The 22,936-nt window shown below is 38.7% G+C and overlaps 6 protein-coding genes across 11 annotated transcripts; 2 read left to right on the plus strand and 4 right to left on the minus strand.

The window, feature by feature from the left end:
* Position 1: 1 nt before the first annotated feature.
* Positions 2-13,486, plus strand: Mnn1 (menin 1). 5 transcript variants are annotated; one of them, XR_014180110.1, is made up of 9 exons: positions 138-688; positions 744-1,010; positions 2,993-3,200; positions 3,252-3,754; positions 6,647-6,718; positions 6,842-6,898; positions 7,431-7,663; positions 10,113-12,277; positions 12,422-13,486. XR_014180110.1 is itself a non-coding variant. In XM_081991209.1 (9 exons), exons 1-8 carry the CDS (start codon positions 154-156, stop codon positions 10,188-10,190), a joined length of 1,953 nt encoding a protein of 650 aa, XP_081847335.1. In that variant the 5' UTR covers positions 138-153; the 3' UTR covers positions 10,191-10,205; positions 12,744-13,486. The 5 variants fall into 5 exon arrangements, 4 of the variants coding, with proteins under 4 accessions (XP_081847336.1, XP_081847337.1, XP_081847335.1 ...); XM_081991209.1 differs by having other exon boundaries at positions 10,113-10,205; positions 12,744-13,486; XM_081991208.1 differs by having other exon boundaries at positions 10,113-13,486.
* Positions 13,487-15,288: 1,802 nt separating this feature from the next.
* Positions 15,289-15,837, minus strand: ND-B14.5B (NADH dehydrogenase (ubiquinone) B14.5 B subunit). The gene is made up of 3 exons (XM_081991226.1): positions 15,644-15,837; positions 15,440-15,583; positions 15,289-15,391 (listed from the first exon to the last, which is right to left on the minus strand). The coding sequence occupies exons 1-3, from the start codon at positions 15,810-15,812 to the stop codon at positions 15,342-15,344; spliced, it is 363 nt and encodes a 120-aa protein (XP_081847352.1). The 5' UTR covers positions 15,813-15,837; the 3' UTR covers positions 15,289-15,341.
* Positions 15,838-16,461: 624 nt separating this feature from the next.
* On the minus strand, positions 16,462-18,564 carry LOC145736794 (tubulin epsilon chain-like). The gene is made up of 8 exons (XM_081991215.1): positions 18,451-18,564; positions 18,083-18,397; positions 17,850-18,030; positions 17,555-17,797; positions 17,128-17,265; positions 17,004-17,071; positions 16,693-16,949; positions 16,462-16,642 (listed from the first exon to the last, which is right to left on the minus strand). The coding sequence occupies exons 1-8, from the start codon at positions 18,473-18,475 to the stop codon at positions 16,493-16,495; spliced, it is 1,377 nt and encodes a 458-aa protein (XP_081847341.1). The 5' UTR covers positions 18,476-18,564; the 3' UTR covers positions 16,462-16,492.
* A 95-nt stretch (positions 18,565-18,659) lies between these two features.
* Positions 18,660-20,127, minus strand: LOC145736796 (ras suppressor protein 1-like). Its single transcript, XM_081991218.1, is given in 8 exon segments — positions 18,660-18,878; positions 18,936-19,101; positions 19,150-19,231; positions 19,286-19,368; positions 19,424-19,612; positions 19,615-19,662; positions 19,715-19,765; positions 19,901-20,127. Coding segments are annotated over 8 exon segments (861 nt in total). The 5' UTR covers positions 20,058-20,127; the 3' UTR covers positions 18,660-18,793.
* A 267-nt stretch (positions 20,128-20,394) lies between these two features.
* Atg12 (Autophagy-related 12) lies at positions 20,395-20,973 on the plus strand. Its single transcript, XM_081991227.1, has 3 exons — positions 20,395-20,581; positions 20,635-20,771; positions 20,824-20,973. The coding sequence occupies exons 1-3, from the start codon at positions 20,506-20,508 to the stop codon at positions 20,944-20,946; spliced, it is 336 nt and encodes a 111-aa protein (XP_081847353.1). The 5' UTR covers positions 20,395-20,505; the 3' UTR covers positions 20,947-20,973.
* On the minus strand, positions 20,964-22,909 carry Rep (Rab escort protein). 2 transcript variants are annotated; one of them, XM_081991213.1, is made up of 7 exons: positions 22,755-22,909; positions 22,627-22,693; positions 22,275-22,569; positions 21,769-22,220; positions 21,388-21,722; positions 21,123-21,343; positions 20,964-21,075 (listed from the first exon to the last, which is right to left on the minus strand). In XM_081991213.1, exons 1-7 carry the CDS (start codon positions 22,801-22,803, stop codon positions 20,998-21,000), a joined length of 1,497 nt encoding a protein of 498 aa, XP_081847339.1. In that variant the 5' UTR covers positions 22,804-22,909; the 3' UTR covers positions 20,964-20,997. The 2 variants fall into 2 exon arrangements, with proteins under 2 accessions (XP_081847339.1, XP_081847340.1); XM_081991214.1 differs by having other exon boundaries at positions 21,119-21,343.
* Between the last annotated feature and the right edge of the window lie 27 nt (positions 22,910-22,936).

The raw sequence follows: 22,936 nt of genomic DNA on the forward strand, positions 1-22,936 counted from the left end.
TTGACACTAATGACAGACTGTCCGCCATTTAAGTTGTTTTCTCTTTTTGCAGCATGGAGTTGACAAAAGACAAACAAAGTGACATTTGGTGTTACACGTCAAGAAAAATGACAGCAGACAGTGGAACAAAAATGATGCAAATTGCGCGGCGACATGGCGGTTTTCCGGGACGTTGATAAAGCGTTATTTCCTATAAAAGACATAAACGCCGTAGTGAAATTGTTTCGCAGCCAGTTGGAGGGCCCCAACGAGCCCGACTTAACCCTACTGTCAATCGTCGCCGGTCTTATCGAGAATCAACTGACCAACCGGTCAAACGTTGGCCACATCTCTGACTCGCCGGAAACGAGCGTTTTGCCCCGTTTCGAGCTGGACGCGGTGGAAAGTTTGTATAAAAAGTTTCATTTAATCGTTACCGGATCGGTCGAGTGCAATAAAGCCAAAGCGTACGCCACCAGAGACCTGGTCAAGAGAGTGTCCGATGTGATATGGAACAGCTTGACCCGAAGCTACTACAAAGACAGGGCTCACTTGCAAAGCTTGTACAGTTACCTCACTGGCAGTAAATTAGACTGTTTCGGTGTTGCTTTTGCTGTGGTGGCCGGTTGTCAGGTGTTGGGCTACGATGATGTACATTTAGCCCTGTCAGAGGATCATGCTTGGGTCGTTTTCGGTCCGCAACAGTCAGGTAAGCTGAGGTTTCCCTTAAAAAAGCTCCACAAATTAAAAATTTCCAAACACAGAAACAGCAGAAGTGACCTGGCACGGCAAGGGAAATGAAGACAAAAGGGGTCAGGAAATTGGAAAAGGTGTCTCAGCCAGGTCTTGGCTGTACGTAAACAACAAACCAGTGGTCTGTACAAGACAGATGGAAGTGGTGGCACTGGTTTCAGCAATAAATCCCTCTTTAAACTCCAATATCGATGCCACAGAGGTGGCTTTACTGCAACAGGAGTTGTTGTGGCTGTTGTACGACCAGGGACACTTAAAGAAATATCCTATGGCATTGGGTAAGCCTTGTTGTTTTAATTTAAATAAAAAAAAAACATGTGTTTTGTTTATTTATATCATGCAGAAGAAGAATTCTGTGTAAGGTTATGCGGTTTGGCCAATAGATGGCACTTGCCACCTGTTTTTTTGTAACCTCTGTTTTGATGTTTCCCAAGTGGATTTTGAGGTTTGAATGTGACAGATTAGGTGCAAAATAACACAGTCTAAACTTATCTAAGCTGCCCTTAAACTCAACTTAGTCAATGTTGGGGAAAGTTGACTGAAAATTATAAAATACCAACCAGACTTGTTTCTTGGAGAAATTTGACAGTTTTGATGTTGAGGAACTTTTTTGTACTTTTATTACGTCACGTGACAGCTGTCAAAACTCACTCACCAGTACCCTGAAACTGTAAAATTAGTAATAGTTGCTAACTTGAGGAATTGCACTGAAAGTAGTGTTTAGAGTTCCCTGGAGCCAAATTTGACTGTTGTGATGTTAAAAAACTTTTGAATGCTATGATTGCGTCACGTGACAGCTGTCACAACTGTCAAAACCTGTTCAACTGTGACTTAAAAGTATAAAACTAGCAATAGTTTGTTAATTTGAGGATTTACACTGAAAGTTGTTTTTTAAGCTCCACAAAGCCAAATTTAACAGTTCTGACGTTATAAAACACTTCAATACTTTGATTGCGACACGTGACAGCTGTCATAACTGTCAAAACTCGTTAACTAGTGATCTGAAACTATAAAAGTAAAAATAGTTGCTAATTTGAGGAATTACACTGACAGTTTTTTTTAAAGCTTCGTGGAGCCAAATTTGACAGTTGTGACGTTAAAGAACACTTAATGCTTTGTTTCAGTCACGTGACAGCTGTCATAACTGTCAAAACTCTCTCACCAGTGATCTGAAAGTAGAAAATATCAAATAGATGTGTTTCTTTGAGGAATTGCACTGTAAATTGTGTTTGCAACTCTGTGGAGGCAAATTTGACAGTTGGGACGTTAAGGAAAATTTTTATACTTTTATTACGTCACGTGACAGCAGTTGTAACTGTCAAAACCCACTCACCACTGATTTAAAACTATAAAATTATAAATAGTTGCTAACTTGAGGTATTACACTGAAAGTAGTGTTTAGAGCTCCATGCAGTCAAACTTGACAGTGGGGATGTTACGAAATACTTTAATACTTTGCTTGCGTCACGTGACAGCTGTCACAACTGTCAAAACTCGTTAACCAATGACCTGAAACTATAAAACCAAAAAATAGTTGCTAATTTGAAGAATTACACTGTAAGTTGTGTGTACAGCTTCACAAACCCAAATTTGACAGTTCTGACGTTATAGAACACTTTAATACTTTGTTTACGACACGTGACAGCTGTCACAACTGTCAAAACCTGTTCACCTGTGACTTGAAAGTATAAAACTAGAAATAGTTGCTAATTTGAGGAATTACACTGAAAGTTGTTTGTAAAGCTTCATGGAGCCAAATTTGACAGTTGGGATGCTAAGAAACACTTTAATACTTTGTTTGCGTCACGTGACAGCTGTCAAAACTCACTCACTAGTGATCTGAAAGTCGAAAATATCAAATAGATGTGTTTCTTTGACAAATTGCACTGTAGACGTGTTTACACCTCTATGGGGCCAAATTTGACAGTTCTGAATTTAAGAAACCCTGCTGAATGAGTTTTAATAGCCATAGCAAGTGTCACCTGACTATAAGCCATGCTTGCAAGTGTCATAACTGTCAGATTTAACATCTTAAACTGACGTTTAACGTCACAACTGCCAAGTCTAACTCCACAAAGGTACAAATAGAAATTTTTGGCGTAATTCTGCCAAAGTGACATTTTACGGTTTCACTGCATTGTTTGACAGCTGTCTGGTGGTGACTATAGGTCTGTCTTTAAACGTCACGTTAGTTCAGTTTGGCAGCACTGTTCCCAAGCGGTACAGTAACATAAATTACCGATTTTCTCGTTTACGGTAGGAAATTTGGGGGATCTGGAAGAAATTTCGCCTAAAAGATCGGAAATTTCGTGCAGCGACTTGTTCAATGAAGCAATCGAGTCGTCTCGACGGTACTACAACAATCAGCACGTCTACCCTTACACGTATCAGGGCGGATTCTACTTCAGAAATAAAAAGTACAAGGAGGCGTTTGAGAGTTGGGCTAACGCTAGTGACGTCATTCGATTGTGAGTCTGCTCAAACTGTTTTTACTACAAATTTGTAAACGGATTTTCCAGGTACAATTATTCCCGAGACGACGAGGAAATTTATAAGGAATTCCTGGAAATCGCCAACGAGCACATACCGAGCATAATGAAGTCGGAAAGTTCGGGTTTTGAGGCGCACACCATTTTGAAAAAACCCGAATGTTTCGCGAATTTACTGAGATTCTACGACGGCATCTGTCAGTGGGAGGAGGGCAGCGCCACCCCCGTTCTGCACATAGGATGGGCCAAGCCGCTGGTCAACACCATATCGAAATTTGACGCGGACGTGAGGGCGCAAGTCAATATCGTTTGCGACACCTTCGAGGAGAAACTGAAGAAGAACGGCTCGTTGTTTTCGAACAACATCAACAACAACAACAACTACGAAAAGGATGGGGCCGTTAAAGGGGGCGCTGCGGAGCAGTCGTCCACGTCAAACTTTCATCCCACCATTGAGGCTCTAACGGCGGCTTGCAGTGAAAAATTGCTGAATCCCGAGTTTCTGTTGCAGGGCGATGGATCTCCTTTTGTCGGTAAGTTATTAGTCTACCCGGGTGTTCCACTAACTTTCTCCCGTTATTTGAGGTGCTACAAAAAAGTGTAAATAAGGAAAGTTGTAGGAAATTTCATCCTCTACAGGATTGCATTAAGGTGTTTTTGCCCTGTAGGGCTTCCTTAAGGAGCTACAAGACCAAAAGTGACAGGGTGCATCAAACTTTGTATTAAGTTATTTGAGACTGAAAAAGCTTAGAAGACAGCAGTTTGACAACCCTGTCAAAAATTTATTTGACAACTGACCGCGTTGATTTTTTTGACGCGGTATACAGGGTAGTCACGGCTTTATTCCAGAATTTTTTCAAAATTTTTTCCCAACAAACGTGGCCGCTACAGGGTGTTTCCCGTTCACACACATTCAACCGCTTTTGTGTTTTAACCTCAAATAACTCGCTTACTAGCAACACTTTGTCCAGACTTTTATATCTCAATGGATAGCCAATGAAATAAGCTTTCCATTGACGTATTAATGTTGATTGGTTAGTGGCACGATTTGTCCGTTAGAGGGCTTCAAAGTTGCTCTAGCAATTTTCAGGGCACCGTATCACTTAACCTCAAATAACTCGCTTACTAGCAACACTTTGTCCAGACTTTTATACCTCAATGGATAGCCAACGAAATAAGCTTTCCATTGACGTATTAAAATTGATTGGTTAGTGGCACGATTTGTCCGTTAGAGGGCTTCAAAGTTGCACTACCAATTTTTAGTGCACCATTTCACTTAACCTCAAATAACTCGCTTACTAGCAACGCTTTGTCCAGACTTTTATACCTCATTGGATAGCCAATGAAATGAGCTTTCCATTGACGTATAAAAGTTGATTGGTTAGTTGCACGGTTTGTCCGGTAGAGGGCGTCAAAGTTGTACTACCAATTTTTAGTGTCTCATCTCACTTAACCTCAAATAACTCGCTTACTAACAACACTTTGTGTAAACTTTTATACCTCACTGGATAGCCAATGAACTAAGCTTTCTATTGACGTCTTAAAGTTGGTTGATTAATAACACGGTTTGTCCGTTAGAGGGCGTCAAAGTTGCACTACCAATTTTCAGTCTACCAACTCACTTAACCTCAAATAACTCGCTTACTAACAACACTTTGTCCAGACTTTTATATCTCAATGGATAGCCAACGAAATAAGCTTTCCATTGACGTATTAAAATTGATTGGTTAGTGGCACGATTTGTCCGTTAGAGGGCTTCAAAGTTGCACTACCAATTTTTAGTGCACCATTTCACTTAACCTCAAATAACTCGCTTACTAGCAACGCTTTGTCCAGACTTTTATACCTCATTGGATAGCCAATGAAATAAGCTTTCCATTGACGTATAAAAGTTGATTGGTTAGTGGCACGGTTTGTCCGTGAGAGGGCGTCAAAGTTGCACTACCAATTTTTAGTGCCTCATCTCACTTAACCCCAAATAACTCGCTTACTAACAACACTTTGTCCAGACTTTTATACCTCAATGGATAGCCAATGAACTAAGCTTTCCATTGACGTATTAAAGTTGATTGGTTAGTGGCACGATTTGTCCGTTAGAGGGCGTCAAAGTTGCTCTAGCAATTTTCAGGGCACCGTCTCACTTAACCTCAAATAACTCGCTTACTAACGACACTTTGTGTAGACTTTTACACCTCACTGGATAGCCAATGAACTAAGCTTTTCATTGACGTATTAAAATTGATTGGTTAGTGGCACGATTTGTCCGTTAGAGGGCGTCAAAGTTGCTCTAGCAATTTTCAGGGCACCGTCTCACTTAACCTCAAATAACTCGCTTACTAGCAACACTTTGTCCAGACTTTTATACCTCAATGGATAGCCAATGAACTAAGCTTTCCATTGACGTATAAAAGTTGATTGATTAGTGGCACAATTTGTCCGTCAGAGGGCGTCAAAGTTGAACTACCAATTTTTAGTGCACCATCTCACTTAACCCCAAATAACTCGCTTACTAATAACACTTTGTGTAGACTTTTACACCTCACTGGAAGCCAATGAACTAAGCTTTTCATTGACGTATTAAAATTGATTGGTTAGTGGCACGATTTGTCCGTTAGAGGGCGTCAAAGTTGCTCTAGCAATTTTCAGGGCACCGTCTCACTTAACCTCAAATAACTCGCTTACTAACGACACTTTGTATAAGCTTTTATACCTCACTGGATAGCCAATGAACTAAGCTTTCCATTGACGTATAAAAATTGATTGGTTAGTGGCACGATTTGCCCGTTAGAGGGCTTCAAAGTTGCACTATCAATTTTTAGTGCACTATCTCACTTAACCTCAAATAACTCGCTTACTAGCAACACTTTGTCCAGACTTTTATACCTCATTGGATAGCCAATGAAATAAGCTTTCCATTGACGTATTAAAATTGATTGGTTAGTGGCACGATTTGTCCGTTAGAGGGCGTCAAAGTTGCACTACCAATTTTTAGTGCACCATTTCACTTAACCTCAAATAACGCGCTTACTAACAACACTTTGTGTAGACTTTTATACCTCACTGGATAGCCAATGAACTAAGCTTTCCATTGACGTATTAAAGTTGATTGGTTAGTAACACGATTTGTCTGTTAGAGGGCGTCAAAGTTGCACTACCAATTTTTAGTGCAGCATCTCACTTAACCTCAATGAATAGCCAATGAACTAAGCTTTCCATTGACGTATTAAAATTGATTGGTTAGTGGCACAATTTGTCCGTTAGAGGGCGTCAAAATTGTACTACCACATTTCAGTGCACCAACCCAAGTATTTGGTTCTCTCTCTGTTAGTGGAACACCCAGTACAGCAAACTCGAGCTAAAATGAGACCTGTGCTAGTGTAAACAGACCGTTGTCATGGTTATGGGAATGTTAAATTGAATTTCAGGACAGTCAAGTCAACAAACCTCGGTAAATATTAAGGTTGAGCCGATTGAAAGCGACCCGTTGGCCGATTTTGGTAATTAAATTGTCTGAACCACGTGATTTTTGATCGTTAACAGTTGAAGTAGTTGTATTTGTGCATCTAGAGTGGTTTAGCTGCATTTTTGACCGGTTTTGTGTCAGTTACTATGTTTTACAGGTATGGAACCGGTGGACGCAAAGACGGAAACGCCAGTCAAGGAGGAACCTTTGGCTGGTAAATTGCGTCTTGTTAATTTCAGCTTGTTTTTGCCTTTTTATTTTTGCATCGTACTGTATATACCGTCCTGCTCGCAAAACACCACCACTTTGTTTACAAACCAAACGAAAATCGGTTGTTTAAGAAGGTTAAGCTGTCATAGCTGTCAAAATCTCTTATTCAACAATTACAACAACGACACTATCGCAAAAATCAATGATCTAGACAAAGATAGAGATAAACTTTGTGTCAGTGGACTAAAACGGTTGGTCACGAGTTGTCCAAGCAGACTGATAAAGCAGTTCACGTGACCTGAACTGTTTGAATGACGTCACATCCAGTTTTGACACATTGACGTAAAGTTACACTTTATCTTTGTCTAGTTTATTGATTTGTATATGGATTTCAGAGAATCTGGGGATATTCGTCGCTTTCTCTCTCTCACACACACAGCTAAACTGAAAGCGTCTTGTGTAGCTTTATTTCTTTTAATTTTGCTCTTGAATGTGCCCAAATTTGCTACCAAATAGTGAAGTGAACGCGTTTCCAGGTGGCGAGTACACGATGCCAACGACTCCGTCGCGCAAAGAGGAGGAGGAGAAGGAGAATGGTAAACCGGGACCGTCGAAATCGCCCGATTTCCTTCGCACCGACGAGGAGGAGGTGAAGAAAAGACCGACGGTGGTGCTGCACAGCGAAAAAATGAAACAGCTGAAAGATCTGCTATTGGCCGAGAAACTGAACACGCACGCCATTTCGTTGCATTTAACCGCGCAATCGCAGGCAAGTGACAAATTTGAAACTCGTTCGTTTTCATCCAATGTTGCCAGGTCTACAAAGTCTCCTCAAAAATTTGACTAGAATTTGCAAGAATTACATTTTAGCACAGTTTTCGAAACAAGACGATTTTTTTGAGATTTTTGACAATTGTCACGTGACCATCCAACTAAATAGTGTTCTACAATCACGTGATATCTCACTAACGTCAAAACTGTCAAACTATGCTCTAAAGTCTGAAAAATCAGGGTTTAGAAACGTTGTCTTGCAGTATTTGATATAAAACGTGTTTTTCAACTGTCACTAACGTCAAAATTGTCAAACTGTGTTCAAAAATTGCAAAAATCAGAGTTTAGAAACGTTTTCTTGCAGTACTTCATATAAAACGTGTTTTTGAGGTTGAAGACAGTTATTTTGACAATTGTCACGTGACCGTCTAGCTAAATAGTGATATATAATTACGTGACAACTGTCACTAACATCAAACTGTCAAACTATGCTCTAAAGTTGCAAAAATCACAGTTTAGAAAAGGTTTCTTGCAGAATCCAAAGTAAAACGACTTTCTGAAATTTATGACAGTTATTTTGACAATTGTCGCGTGACCGTCTAGCTGAACAGTGTTTTACAATCACGTGACAAATGCCACTAACGTCAAAATTGTCAAATTGTGTTCAAAAATTGCAAAAATCAGGGTTTAGAAACGTTTTCTTGCAGTATTTGATATGAAACGTGTTTTTGAGATTTATGTCAGTTATTTTGACAATTGTCACGTGACCGTCTAGCTGAACAGTGTTCTACAATCACGTGACAAATGCCACTAACGTCAAAACTGTCAAACTGTACTCGAAAGTGGCAAAAATGTGGGTTTAGACAAGTTTTCTTGCTGTATTTGATAGAAAACGTATTTTTGAAATTTGTGACAGTTATTTTGGCAATTGTCACGTGACTATCTAGCTGAATAGTGTTCTAAAATCACGTGACAACTGTCACTAATGTCAAAACTGTCAAGCTGTGCTCAAAAGCTGCAAAAATGTGAGTTTAGACAAGTTTTCTTGCTGTATTTGATATAAAACGTATTTCTGAGATTTGTGACAGCTATTTTAGCAATTGTCACGTGACTGTCTAGTTAAATAGTGTTCTAAAATCACGTGCCAATTGTCATTAACGTCAAAACTGTCAAATTATACTCGAAAGTGGCAAAAATTAAGGTTTAGACAAGTTTTCTTGCAGTATTTGATAGAAAACGTATTTTTGAAATTTGTGACATTTATTTCGGCATTTGTCACGTGACTGTCTAGCTGAATAGTGTTCTAAAATCACGTGACAACTGTCACTAATGTCAAAACTATCAAAACTGTTAAACTGTACTGGAAAGTGGCAAAAATGTTGGTTTGGACAAATTGTCTTGCAGTATTTGATATAAAACGTATTTCTGAGATTTGTGAGAGCTATTCTGGCAATTGTCACGTGACTGTCTAGTTAAATAGTATTCTAAAATCACGTGACAACTGTCAAAACTGTCAAGCTATGCTCAAAAACTGCAAAAATATGGGTTCAGAAAAGTTTTGTTGCAGTATTTGATATAAGACGTGTTTTTGAGATTTGTGACAGCTATTTTGGCAATTGTCACGTGACTGTCTAGCTGAATAGTGTTCTAAAATCACGTGCCAATTGTCACTAACGTCAAAACTGCCAAACTGTACTCGAAAGTGGCAAAAATCAAGGTTTAGACAAATTGTCTTGCAGTATTTGATATAAAACGTACTTTTGAGATTTATGACAGTTATTTTGACAATTGTCACGTGACCGTCTAGCTGAACAGTGTTTTACAGTCACGTGACAAATGTCACTAACGTCAAAATTGTCAAACTGTGTTCAAAAGTTACAAAAATCAGCGTTTACAAACGTTTTCTTGCAGTATTTGATACAAGACGCGTTTTTGAGATTTATGACAGTTATTTGGACAATTGTCACGTGACCGTCTAGCTAAATAGTGTTCTACAGTCACGTGACAACTCACTAACGTCAAAACTATCAAACTGTGCTCAAAAGTTGCAAAAATCAGAGTTTAGAAACGTTTTCTTGCAGTACTTCATATAAAACGTGTTTTTGAGGTTTAAGACAGTTATTTTGACAATTGTCACGTGACCGTTTAGCTAAATAGTGATCTATAATCACGTGACAACTGTCACTAACATCAAACTGTCAAACTATGCTCTAGAGTTGCAAAAAAATTAGCTAAATTATCCTTTAAAACAACGTGATCTAACAATTATTATTAAAAAGAAAAAAATGAAAAATCTGTATGACACCCTGTATAATAACGTAAAGTGAATGAATTGTTAATATTTCGACTTGGCAACATTGTTTTCATCCTCGAAGCGAGCAGAGATTATCCGGGTCGTGCCGAGTGACGTCACATTTGTTCTTCGAGCTTAATCAGAGATTTTCCAGGTGCAAGTGGCCAAAAAGGGGCGAAGCGACTCGACGGATTCGTCCACGGTCCGACCCAAACGTACCAGACGAGATTAACTACCACGTGGAACGGTATTTTTTAGTACTTAAGCATCGTAATAGAGGGCATTAGCGCTTAATGAAAACAGTCTTTCTCTACGATCAGGAAATCAAATAGAACTTACTAGTAGCTTTTCGCTTAAACCAGGTATAAGTCTCTAACTGATTTATTTATTGACTAGCCAATCAGATTACGGTGGAGATGATTTGATTGTTGTTGTCGTATTGCGTGTAATCAACTTGTACAGGTATGGAAATTTCAAAATGTTTGCGTTGATTAGCCAATCGATGCTCTCTAGACAAAGATGGAATGTTGAAGACAGTTGTAACGCTGCTGTGTTGTGTGGCAGCTGTCAGTTGTGACAGAGACTAAATGACAAGTATAGGAAGTAAAAATTAATTTAAGTAAGCAGCGAGAGATGGCAGCGCTAAACCAGACGCAACAATTTCGCTCTTTTGACTGTTGGAAAATCAGTTTTGATGCGGCGTTGTCAAATTGCCTTTTTGTCTTTTTTTGGCAAAAACTAAGGGATTTTGTGTGTGTGTTTGGGCGTTTTGTTTAATTATTGTGTTACGTGATTATTTGTACCTTAAAATGAGTCACGTGATTTAGAGAGTTTCTTTAATTAACGTAAACGTTAAAATTAAAATTTCATTATAGAAAATAGTCACGTGACCGTTCAAATAATATTTTGTCATTTCCTCGGTCACGTGATAAAAATTAATATGATTATTGAAAGTCGTCGTGCGAATGTAGGAACAGTAAAAAGAGTCACGTGATCGTTTAAATAACATCTTGACATTTAAAACTGTCATGTGACCATTATAAATTCCATTTTTAATCGTAAAAGAGTCACGTGACGTTTAGGATTCGTTTTAAAGTTAAAAACGAAACTAAAAAACTAAAACTTAAATTGGATTATTTAAAAACGTCACGTGACCGTTTGCACATTAAAAGAAGACGTGCAATTTAAAAAAAATCTCAGTACAAGCTGGAAAAAAACGGTCACGTGACCTTTAAAAATATGTTTGTTTATTGAAAATCATCATGGGACTCTTTTAATAATATTTTTGACGTCGAAAACGGTCACGTGACCGTTTAAACAATATTTCGCTAACCACAGTCACGTGACTCTTTAAATAATATTTTTCTCCTTTAGGATTTCGTTTTGACGTTAAAATAATTGAAAATCGTCACGTGACCAATTGAACCGCAAAGAGGGTCACGTGTCGTTTTAAAAATATCAGTTTAAACTGAAAAACGGGTACGTGATCCTTCAAACATGACATTTTGACATTTAAAACTGTCATGTGACATTATCAAATCCATTTTTAATCTTAAAAGAGTCACGTGATCTTCAGGATCTGTTTTGAAGTTACAAAAGGCTCACGTGGACTAAAACTTAAATTTGATTATTTAAAATAGTCACGTGACCATTTGCACATTAAAAGGAGTCACGTGACTCTTCAAATAATATTTTGACATCTAAAACAGTCACGTGACCTTTAGGATTTCGTTTTGACGTTAAAATAATTGAAAATTGTCACGTGACCAATTGCACCGTAAAGAGGGTCACGTGTCGTTTTAAAAATATCAGTTTAAACTGGAAAACGATTACGTGATCCTTCAAATGACATTTAAAACTGTCACGTGACATTATCAAATCCATTTTGAATCTTAAAAGAGTCACGTGATCTTCAGGATCCGTTTTGAAGTTACAAAAGGGTCACGTGGACTAAAACTTCAATTTGATTTTCGAAAAACGTCACGTGACCATTTGCGCATTAAAAGGAGTCGTGTAATTGAAAAAAATCTCGGTTCAAACTGAAACAAACGGTCACGTGACCCTTTATACAATATATCGCTAGTTACAGTCACGTGACCTTCAGGATTCCGGTTTGGCATTAAAAAAAGAGTCACGTGACCGTTAAAAATATATTTGATTATTGAAAATCGTCACGTGACCATTTGCACATAATAAGGAGTCACGTGACTATTCAAATAATATTTTGACATTTAAAATAATTGAAAATCGTCACGTGGCCAATTGCACGTTTTAAAACTGTCATGTGAGTGAATTCCATTTTTAACTTAAAAGAATCACGTGACCTTCAGTTTTGACGTTAAAAATGACATTTTAATCTTACAAATAGATGCGTGATTCAGTTTATCAGTTTAAAAACTAAAAAAAAACCGGTCACGTGACCTTCAGGATTTGACAACTGTAACACTGGATGTTGTTTGACAGCTGTCACGTGCAGCCAAAACCGGTTTTTTTTTATAATTTTATGGTTGAAGGTTTGACAGCTGTGATACTGCTACGTAGTCGGGATGTTTTTTTGCATCTGTCAATTATTGCACAACTGTCAACAACTTTTTTGACATTTTCATACCTGCCGGTGCTATTTGATTGGTCACTGTTTCGGTGCTTTTCGACCAACCAAATAGCTCACTTTGAAATAGTGTTGTGATTGTTTTTATGCTTGCCTCCTGGTGTAATTTTTGTTAAGAACTTTTTTAACAGCGAGCAGTATTATTAATTAATTATTTAATTATTATTATTATTATAGTTTGACGTTTCCTCGTATGCTTTCTCCGTTTAGCCGGTAAGTATTAATCACTCTGACATTCCTTAATTTTTTTTTGTGATTTAAACATTTGTTGCACCTTTGTTTTGTGTATAAATGCCGTACTTGAGGATCAAGATCCTCCCTATTTAGAGAGTAAGTTTATTTATTGTCACCCCCCCTCCCTAGTGATGGGAGGAGGGGTTAGTTGACATTTAGGAGCACATCACCCCCCATTCCTAGTGACCAAGTGCAATGGCCATATAATAATCAAAATGACTGGTTTTTTCCAGTTTCTTTCGCTCTACAGGGAAAATCACTGATCCAACCTCTATAATATAACAAATACACAGGGTGTTTTAGGAAAATTGTACTGTTTGGTAGTGACTTAAGTACAAATCGATCATTGACTCTTCCTGTAGAAAAATTTGTTGATTTTTTGTTAATCAAACCTTCAAATCACTAGTAGTGCCATTTCTGTCAAGTTTTAAAACGTTTCGTAGTCTGTGATGAAGAAAAAAAAACACAAAAGGGTGACTAATCTATTTATTCTCTAGTTGTTAGATGACAAGTATTTTTGTAAAGGGAATTTTTAAAAAGAGTAACAAGCAGGAAAGTTTCATTTTTCCAATAATCGGAGTTGTCCTCATCACAATAAAAGTTGTACAAAAATAAATTATTGAAAAATCCTGTATACCTTTTAGGACTTAATTACACTGAATAAATCATTATTACTATTAGAATAACTTGGGTTTTATAGTGTTATTAAAACCAAACAGAAATAGTGCATTTGTGGTAAAAATTTCACACCTCTAACTTCTTGAACCGTTCACGAGATATTTACAAAAATAATTTCACGCCCTCTAGCGGCCAAACGTGATAGCCACATTCAGTAGCTTTATTTTGTTATACGGTGCGTTTCATCAGAATGCGTCAAATAAGCGAGTTATTTGAGATTGTATGGGACAGTGCAACTAAATTTTGCACAAAGTTGAGAGTCCTCTAGCGGCCAAACGGTGCAACTTAGCGTCCCCCCGCTCAGGGTCACGTGATAACCCATTTTATAACCTGCTTTTTGTTATGTAGTGTCCATATACGGGGTGTTTCAAATTAGCGAGTTATTTACAGTTTTTTGGATTAGTGTACCAACATTTTTAGGGTTTTGGTTAAGTTCCATAGAAACCGTCACCATTTTGTCGCAAGTGTTAACCAAATTGCCTTTACAGACTAATTTTGATCTCAAAAACTCGAATTTGGCGTCAAATTTGCTGAAAACGGCACCATTTTTGTGACCTTGAAATTTGGGTTTTCTTGACAGTTTTTTGGGCGTGGCCTCCGTATCGGGGCCGGAACGTCCCTTTGGCACCCCACGTCAGTTTTTGACCTTCAATTCAAAGGCCCGGTTAAACTAAATTTCAAAAACCAAAAATTTTTCTCAAAAAATTCCTAAGGACTCCCTGTAAGATTTTTGAAATTTTCTATTTTTATTTTTTTACTGACAAACGGTGCGTCGTACAGAAAAAGTGCTTATTAGGTAAAAGGTGTGTTTTACCGGGGTGCATTTATAGTAAAATTTTCAGACTGCTAACTTGAACCGTTTACGAGATATTTACAAAAAAGTGGGAAAATAATGAGTCAACTTTGACGTCCTCTAGAGGCCAAACGGTGCAACTTACCCATGCCCGCTCAACGTCACGTGATAGCCCTATTTATAAGCTTTCTCTTGTTGTACAGTGTGTTTTGCCAGAAGGTTTCAAATAAGCGAGTTGTGGAGGGTTTTATTGGAAAAGTGCACCAAAATTAGGAATTTTTGGGCCTACTATACTAACCGCGGCCATATTGAATTTTGTCCAAAACAAAATGACGTTTTTAACTAATTCCGGTCTGGGGAACACGAATCCGACCTCCATTTTGCCACCAAACTAAAATTGGTGGTTGTTTTTCATGCAAATCACTCTTTTTCAGGAATTTGTGTATCGAGACCCTTTGGCCCAACAGGACATTTTCCATTGGGACCCAATTTTGAAAATCAATTTACTAGGAGTTTTAAGAAAACAATTTAAATTTAACAGTCAAACTTTGGCTCAGTGGACTCTTTTACTAACCCGATCCAAAGTACAATGAAAGTAACTGGTAACCGCTAGAAACATAGACTTTACTAGAAAGATATAGATACTGTGAACAATGCAGCAGAAAGTGAGTATTTTTAAACATTTTTTGACTACTTTAGGAGCCTTTGGAAGGTTTTTGGAGAGTTCAAAGCATTTGAAAACTTATGGAAGCTTTCAGACTGCCTTGACATTTTTTGACAACTTCTAGACTGGTCTAAAAGCTTTTGGAAGGCTTTTGACTGCTAAATCTAGACTTTTCGAGATATTTTCCAAAAACTACTTTGATTCACTTTTTAATTAGTTCAAAACTTGAACACCCTGTATCTTGGTTATTTTTGGGAGTTCAGGGTGGTTTAACCACTCAAAAAAAACATCTTGAACTGCTCTTTTCACTGGTGTAGAGCAAAAAATTAGTGCTTAATGATACAACCCCCAACTTGACTACTTAAACTACCACTTTATTTTTAGCAATATTTTTCTTTACAAACAATTATCGAACAGGATACCAGTTTTCCAGGATATCTTTATACTGCTTCCGCTCTAAAACCTCACCGTTAACAGACAAACTTAATTACTGGAAGAACTTACCGTAAGGTGGAAAATCCTCTGGGTGCAATTGAACGTAGTGGCGGTATACTGCGTCACGTTCAGCTAATTTTTTGTTTCTACGATTTTCCAAGTAGAATCCTAGCGCCACTCCGGCAACCGTTAACAGTATATGCTTTTGAACCCCTTTAGGGCAAAAAAAATAAATAACCTAAAAAAGGGGTTATGTAACATGGTTGGTTTTACCGCTCCACACTGGCCGGTTGGAGCCCCAATTGCCCACGATCGCCCCGATAAATCCGACAGCACCGCCGGAGGCGGGGTACAAGAACTGGTTCAGCACCCCCGGCTCTAATTGGGGCGTGTTTAGGAGCTCCAAGGGGGACTCTGCCACTTTCGGTCTTCCCGATGCCATTTTTCTGATGTTTTGACAGTTTGACTTTTTATTACGTCACAATTGTCATTTTACTTTGTTTTTTTTTTGCAGTGATACAAAATAGGAGTTTTGCATGCAGCATCAGCATAAATCACGTGACACCGTAATTTGAAAATTGCATGGTGGTCACGTGATTTTTGAATCATAATGGATTCGGAACCCGTGCATTGCACATCAGTTTGTCTCTCTCTCACTCTCAGACTGAACGGACAGAGACAGCACATTGACTTTTGACAGCCGTACCAAACAATCAAGCAAGCAGTGATTTGAATCAGAATGCCGGGTTTTGGGATTGTCGCGGTTTTTCCGGAATTTTCAAGTCAAAATTAGTGTTTTTACCGTAAATTAGTGTAGAAACTGTTCAGTAGTGGTTTGCGAACGAATATTGATAATTTCCACTGTCCACTACAGAAAAACTTTGATGCAGAGATAGTTTCAAAGGTGAAGGATGGTTTCGGTAAGTAAGTCTTATTCAAATTTGCTTTGAGTGTCTTTGCTGTGAGAATTTACGTTGAAAACTGTCCAAAAAGTGAGTAATTTATTTACACACACTCATTTTAAAAGTGTGTGCTCACTCGAAACTTCAAAATGGCCGGTGGTGTTATGACAGTGCGGTAGTTAACAAAGAGACAGTCACGTGATTTATTTTTACATAAGAATCAAGTAACACTGGGTAGTAATCTGGAGGGAATTATTCTTGGAGTGGCTACTTCCTCGTATTTCTCCACAATATCCTCCAGTGCCTGTTTGGCTTCCTGGAAATATTCCCAGTCAAACTGCCTTACCGCAGTGTAATGGTGCACATGCGCCTTTAAAAAGCTCATTATTAATCATTAATTAACCAAATTTTCACTCTAACCTGTCTTCGAAATAAAGTCATAAACTGTTTGTCTAAATACTGGAACAAACCGGCCATTGCTGTGGTGTTGAATAAGGCGAATAGTGCCGCTTTTTGTTCGGGGGGCGCCACGTGGCAAAGCCCCATTTTCACCGATTTTCTCGACCACACAGCAAACTTTGCTTTGCGTTGAATTTTCTCGATGTAACCGCGCAAATCGTTTATCGTGTAGTCACCGCGTCCTATCAAAGTTGAGGCTAACAGCATCGATTTAGACCCTAAAATGTGCGACAGTTTAAAATTTGACAGTTGACAAGTTGCGGTTCTGTCACCTAAAGGATCGAGTTGAATCAATTGATTGGATCTATGACAGGAGGCCACAAACTGTTCCTCCTTAAGTCTGAAGAAGTTTAACTTATTTTAGCCCCTAATCGTGACCACCCTGTACAAACATACCTGACGGTGACTTTGTCGTTATTTAACTTTGCCAAATGATTGAATCCACCTGCCAAAAAGTTCAATTTAGGATAGGGCACCATGTTTGTGTTAATTTCGTTCATGTCAAAATTCAAACTTCCCGCAAATCTGGAGCCACTGAAAATTCACTTTATTTAATCCCCTCCCAAAGCTAGGCAGAATAAGGAAAGCATTCTGAACGTTTTTGGTATCTTACAAAATTTCCCTAACTCTGACTGTTTGCAACTTGCATCAGAATTTTGAAAATTCCGTATTTCTGCTATTTTTGGGGTTCTAGCAACTACAAAAAGCTTAAAATGTTTGTTTTGAACTGCTCTTTCAACTCCCTTAAGCCCCAACAGGATTAAACATATACAGGGTGTTCAAAAAACACTTTATTCCCTCTTTAAATGTCATTTTCACAAACCTAGTTAAATGCATCAACATATCCACCACACTACCATTCAAACTGTCTGTAACTGAGTAATTTACAAGTTTTTGGTTGGTTAAGGAATGCCTGTCTTTCCTCAAGGAAATGTCCAGAAGACTACGATTTTCCGCTGGAAAAACGCAAGTAGCGTGTTCCAGTAACTGTCTAGTAGCCAGGACATTGTTATAAGGGCTGGTTATCACATCCTCAGTTCCATTTGAATACACACAACTCACAAACCTACACAAACACTGTGTTAATGGGAGAAAACCCTAGAAAAACCATAGAATACCGTTCAATTTTCGGATAGTAGTCAGCCAATAGGCTTAACACATAAGTACCCACTCCGGAGCCAGTGCCGCCCCCTGTGGAGAACATCAGCAAAAATCCATGCAAACTGTCACACCTTTCCACCGAATGCCTTAGACTGTACAGGATTTTGTTCTGATAAAGCGGGCCTTGTTCGCAAAAACCTTTGAAAAACCTCAATTTAAATCAATTTACACCATTTCAAGTGAAAACCACCTTCAGCCCAATTATTACCACACCCAGGATAGTTGGTAATCAAGTGCTTGTCATCAAACAAACCCTTAAAAACCCCAGTTCGGTACCTCGCTACCACACTCTCCTCCATATCAATGCAAATTGCCCTGGCCCGAACCTTCCCATCCATCATCTCCTGCAAACTGGTGATTTCTGCTTGATTTTTACCCGGTGGAACGTGAAAAAATGGGGCTAAAGAGTGTTGAAGCTTGACAGGGCCCCCGGTAGTCGCAACGTTGTATTCCTGGAGGATTTTCGGCCAGAGCGCCGCCCCAATTTGATTGCCACACTGTCCCACTGGAACACCACCACATTGCGGTTATGTCACATGTTTTATAATTGTATTATACCCTGGATTGTGATAAACTCGCTCATTTTTTGGGGGTAATTGGCACTAAAAACAGTAAAAATTACTTTTTATTTTGATTGTTATTTCAAAATGGTTTGCTGCTGTCAGAGGTCAGCTGTCACTGTCACTCACTTTACAACGTTGCCGGTTGGTGGCGTTAAATCTGATAAGTAAACTTGTTTGATGGTATGCAACCAGAAATACACCAAGTAATTAAATTATTCTTTTATATTTACTATTACAAAAATCGCATTTTATGTTAAATTATATTGTTAAAAAATTGTTACTTAAAAAAAAAACACACAAAAAGGCACTTTTAGAGGTTAAACAGTTTTAAAGTGAAATTAGCGAATTCTGGAAATCTTCTTCGCTTTATCCACGCAAGGGGGCGGTATTGCCGGTTTGTTGGTCAAGTAACGGTTGTACGAGCTAAAAAAAAAACAAAATTCCTGACATTTTGTGACTGACTCTGTCAAACTGTCTTACATTCGATAAGTTTCGCTTTTTAAGTAATCCTGCAAATGACTAATGCCCAATTGCAATTGGTCCGCTATGGGAAGAACCCATTCGTTGCCTTCAAATCTAAATGCAGCTTTATTGGATGACATATCCAAGTTGCCCAGTTCTGGCGGGATGATAGTCAGGCGGTTGCCTGCAACTGGCATTAAGCCAAAGCAAACTTTTTGGCGTTAGCCCTTACCTTGAACGTGAAGTTCCCTGAGTCTGGTCAGTTCCCCCAGTTCTTTTGGTAGTTCAATCAAATCGTTTTCTCTCAGTCCCAACTGAAACTTTCTGTCAAATGTCACTGAAAAAAGTCAGTTTTAAAGTGTACCTACAATTTCCAGGTTTTTCAGGTTTTTAATTTCTGGAGGAAGCTTTTCAAAGTCGTTGTCACCCAAGTATAAGGCTCTGAGTGTTTCTGGAAAAATACTTTTTAGTCCTTCTTCCTTTTTGATTGTTTTGGTACTAATTACCCATCATGAAAAAGTTGCCAGGAAGAGAATCTTCCTTTAAATTGTTGTAAGTGAGATCCAAAATTTCCAGCACTGGGAAAGCCCCAAAACCCCTCGGGAGGCTGTACAAATGGTTAATGGACAAATTGAGTATCCGGAGTTTTGGCAAGGAAGACAGAGACAAGGGCAACTCTTCAATGTGATTATGGCCAAATTAAGGATTTCCAGATTGGTTAAATTAGCCAAACCAGGGGGCACCACTAGAATAACTGTGTTGTTATTTAATTGTCATTTGTAAGTTAAAAGTTTCACCTTTAATTCGATTGTGGCTCAGTGTCAGCCTGGTCACATAAGTCATGTTAACTGCAATAAAAAATCATCAAAACTAACCTACACACAATACACCTGCATGCACGACTGGTTGCCTAACCGCAGTGTAAACATTACTCAGTTTCCCGTTTTGAACAAGCTACCAAATTAGGTAAAAGCTGTACTTACGAAGGCCGGGCAACTCGTCGAACACGGCGACGCCCCTGTCGCACAAATCCAATTCGGGATTTTTGATTTCTCTGGCTTCTTCTAAAACTTTTTTGGCTTTGGACGACATTTTCGCGTTGGGCGCTGGCAAACACGACACTGAGGGCGCCTTTTCCATTTTGCCGATAGAGCGCGTGCTTGTCTAGTTGTTGATTAAAAATCTGCGTGCATTACCAAACGGAACTGATTCCAAGTGAAGACTGCTGCATGGGCGGCCAAAGGGGGGAGATTGTTTTGGTTCCTCCCACGATTGGTTGGCCTAGTGCCAGGTTTACGTTTGATTAACTAGTAAATTTACTTTTTTTCTGCGTAACTCCTTCAATTTATTATTAATTTCCAATTTACATGAGTTTAATTATTTTGTGGGGTTTAATCTGAACTGTCCCAACGTATTGAAAAAGGATAGATATAATCCGATAACTGTCTAATTAGACACTGAAATGACATACCCCAGTTGACAGTTTGACATTTTCAAATGTAAATAAATAATAAACAAAATCAATACATTTGGGCTTTCAGCCCCTATTTAAGTAAAAATCCCTTCTATCTGGGGCTTAAACCTAGTAATGAGCGAAGCAGAGTCACCCCCAAGTAAGCCAGATGAAGAAACTGAAGCAAAAAAAGCCCTGGACAGGCAAAAGGGTAAAGGGTACCCCAATCTCCACAAACTCAAAGTAACTCCCACTTTTTCCTAGTTGATATCCTACTGAAACCAACAGGTAACGCCCCAATTATGAAAAACAAAAAATGGAACGTGGACAGCGACAAACCCATAGGCTGGATCATTGAGTTTGTGAAAAAGTATATTAAACTTGAACCCAGTGAAAAACTGGTAAGTTTTCCTCTTCGGACACTCCAGTGGTGCTCAAGCGGTTTTGTTACAGTTTGTGTATGTGAATCAAACGTTCGCCCCCTCTCCAGACCAAACTGTCAGGAATTTGTATGACTGTTACAGCACTGATGGTAAACTAGTGTTGCACTACTGCACCACCCAAGCGTGGGGTTAAAATAAAACACTTTAACAGTGCAAATAAGTTATTTATTTTATAATTCATCTCCTATAATAATTTCCTCAGGATCAGGGGCTCGGGGCAGAAACTCCAAGTCAGGGTAAATGGTTGAAAAATGTTTTTTGCCTGCAAAAATCCAGTTTAAAACCTAAATTTACATAAAAAAAACCTACTTTAGCTATTGCAGCATCATAATCCAGATCCAGGTCAGGACCCTGGCATATAAATACATTTTTAGGGCTTTCATTACACTCCAAGTTAATCACAGGTAAAGAAAAATAGCATGACCAGAGTATTTTCGGTTTGTCCCCTTCATCACTAAACAACTTATTAATTATGTGTTTGAAATCTTCTTGAGGATTTTTCAGTTGTTTGGCAGTTAAATGCACTAAAACTACACACACAAAAAAAGTGCTAAAAACCACTTTAAACAATTACAGTATCCTTTAGGGCAGGTCCCTGTCAGAGAACCCATTTCCAGGATTGTAACGATATTTTTCCCCCCTTCGGGGGGGTAAGTCAATAAAGTCAAATGTTCCAGTTCATCAGGCATTACAGACTGGTTTGTAACCAGTACCGCCCTGGCTAAATACTCCCTAACCCGGCAATTTGCCACAAACTGTTTAGGGGCTGATTCAGCATTGATTACAAAATGTTCAGCTTTGATTTTTTGCTCAGAGTTAACTAATTCCTTAACCAAGTTATTTTCCAGGGTAAAACCTTGAATACGGTCCTGGTTTAAGGCGAATACCCCACCAAAAACTGCACTCAACCTGTAAGAGTAAAATAGTGAGGTAACTTGACAACTGTGACAACTACCTGCAAAAAGCTTGAGTAGTCTCCCCGCTACCGTACATGGAAAACAAAAATGGCGTCTTCCCAAACCTGCCCAAACTATTTAAAAACCTTTTAGTACCGTAAATTCCTTGGGACACTGGCGTGTCCTCGGTACTGCCCGACATGGCGTACAAAATAAAGTGAACTAAATTTTCCGGCAGTTTTTTGTCCTCCAGAAACTTTTTAAACGTTATACCGGGTGTACCAATTGAAACATCTTCGCTGTCATTCAGTGACGTTAACAGTTTCATAAGCATGCGCTTTTCGATCACCGAAATCCGATTGGTGGCAAAAACGTCCGATCTGGAACACGGTACCACCTCCAGTTGCCCCTTTAGGCACGTCAGTACCCTGCTAACGCTACGGTACTCGGCGTACCTTGCTATGTTTGAGGTTATGAGCAGTTGCACAAACTCCCCTCTAGCAAAGTGTAGCTGAAATTTGTGGTGGCCAAACTCTGCTATCAGTTGGTAAGAAATTACACTTACCTTGGGCACCAAATCAATGTTAAACTTCCTTGAATTGGATAATAATTCCTGTTGGGTCAGTTCTTTTTCTTCTTCTCTTACCCCCAAGTCAGTTGAAACTTTTAAATCATCCAAATTGTTGATTAAACTTGTTTCTGGTACATGGAAGTGACTGGTAAAGTTTCTAATACTAAAAATGTCATTTCCTAAGGGCAGGCAGCCCTCAGAACTTTCCTGATTGCTTGAAATGGTTGTTGTAAAATTGTGGAGTGTTTTCAGGTTGAACGAAGCCCACTGTGCTCCATAGTAATCGTTTCTATGCACAAAACTCAGTTTTTCTAGGGTTTAAGGTAAATTTAAGTGTTTGTTTTACCGATCAATATGCAGGACAGTTTTTCCTATTCGACTGGCTGCAGCTGACACTACAGATTCCACCAAGCCTGTGTTAAATTACAGACAAACTAGTAAATGTGTGTAGACAAAAAAAACAGAAATCCATACCTGTACCAATTACAACCAAATCAAATTCTGTGGGTAACTGATTTTCCATATTTCACCTTTGTTAATTCAATTAAATTAATATAATAACAACAAAACAAACTTTGACATTACCTTTATGTAAACACAAACGAGCAGCCATGGAACCGATCAGATCAGTTAGTCACGTGGCTTATACAACATGC

Source organism: Ips typographus, linkage group LG12, assembly GCF_016097725.1.
Source record: "Ips typographus isolate SLU linkage group LG12, UJ_Ityp_2.0, whole genome shotgun sequence".
Taxonomy (NCBI): domain Eukaryota; kingdom Metazoa; phylum Arthropoda; class Insecta; order Coleoptera; family Curculionidae; genus Ips; species Ips typographus.

Excerpts from the sequence above, each read along its gene's own strand:
- Mnn1 (XM_081991208.1), top strand. The coding sequence starts at position 154 with ATGGCGGTTTTCCGGGACGTTGATAAAGCGTTATTTCCTATAAAAGAC. Across the intron at positions 689-743 it reads TTTCGGTCCGCAACAGTCAG|AAACAGCAGAAGTGACCTGG; the intron begins GTAAGCTGAGGT and ends TTCCAAACACAG. Across the intron at positions 3,201-3,251 it reads GCTAGTGACGTCATTCGATT|GTACAATTATTCCCGAGACG; the intron begins GTGAGTCTGCTC and ends CGGATTTTCCAG.
- Atg12 (XM_081991227.1), top strand. The coding sequence starts at position 20,506 with ATGAGCGAAGCAGAGTCACCCCCAAGTAAGCCAGATGAAGAAACTGAA. Across the intron at positions 20,582-20,634 it reads AGCCCTGGACAGGCAAAAGG|TTGATATCCTACTGAAACCA; the intron begins GTAAAGGGTACC and ends ACTTTTTCCTAG. Across the intron at positions 20,772-20,823 it reads TTGAACCCAGTGAAAAACTG|TTTGTGTATGTGAATCAAAC; the intron begins GTAAGTTTTCCT and ends GTTTTGTTACAG.
- LOC145736794 (XM_081991215.1), bottom strand. The coding sequence starts at position 18,475 with ATGAGCGAGTTTATCACAATCCAGG. Across the intron at positions 17,266-17,554 it reads ATGTTGATGCATTTAACTAG|TGGCTCCAGATTTGCGGGAA; the intron begins GTTTGTGAAAAT and ends GTGAATTTTCAG. Across the intron at positions 16,950-17,003 it reads GATTCAACTCGATCCTTTAG|GGTCTAAATCGATGCTGTTA; the intron begins GTGACAGAACCG and ends CGCACATTTTAG.
- Rep (XM_081991214.1), bottom strand. The coding sequence starts at position 22,803 with ATGGAAAATCAGTTACCCACAGAATTTGATTTGGTTGTAATTGGTACA. Across the intron at positions 22,221-22,274 it reads ACATTGATTTGGTGCCCAAG|CTACACTTTGCTAGAGGGGA; the intron begins GTAAGTGTAATT and ends CACAAATTTCAG. Across the intron at positions 21,076-21,118 it reads TGCTGCAATAGCTAAAGTAG|GCAAAAAACATTTTTCAACC; the intron begins GTTTTTTTTATG and ends GGATTTTTGCAG.
- ND-B14.5B (XM_081991226.1), bottom strand. The coding sequence starts at position 15,812 with ATGGCATCGGGAAGACCGAAAGTGGCAGAGTCCCCCTTGGAGCTCCTA. Across the intron at positions 15,584-15,643 it reads CAACCGGCCAGTGTGGAGCG|GGGTTCAAAAGCATATACTG; the intron begins GTAAAACCAACC and ends TTTGCCCTAAAG. Across the intron at positions 15,392-15,439 it reads AGAGGATTTTCCACCTTACG|AGCGGAAGCAGTATAAAGAT; the intron begins GTAAGTTCTTCC and ends GTGAGGTTTTAG.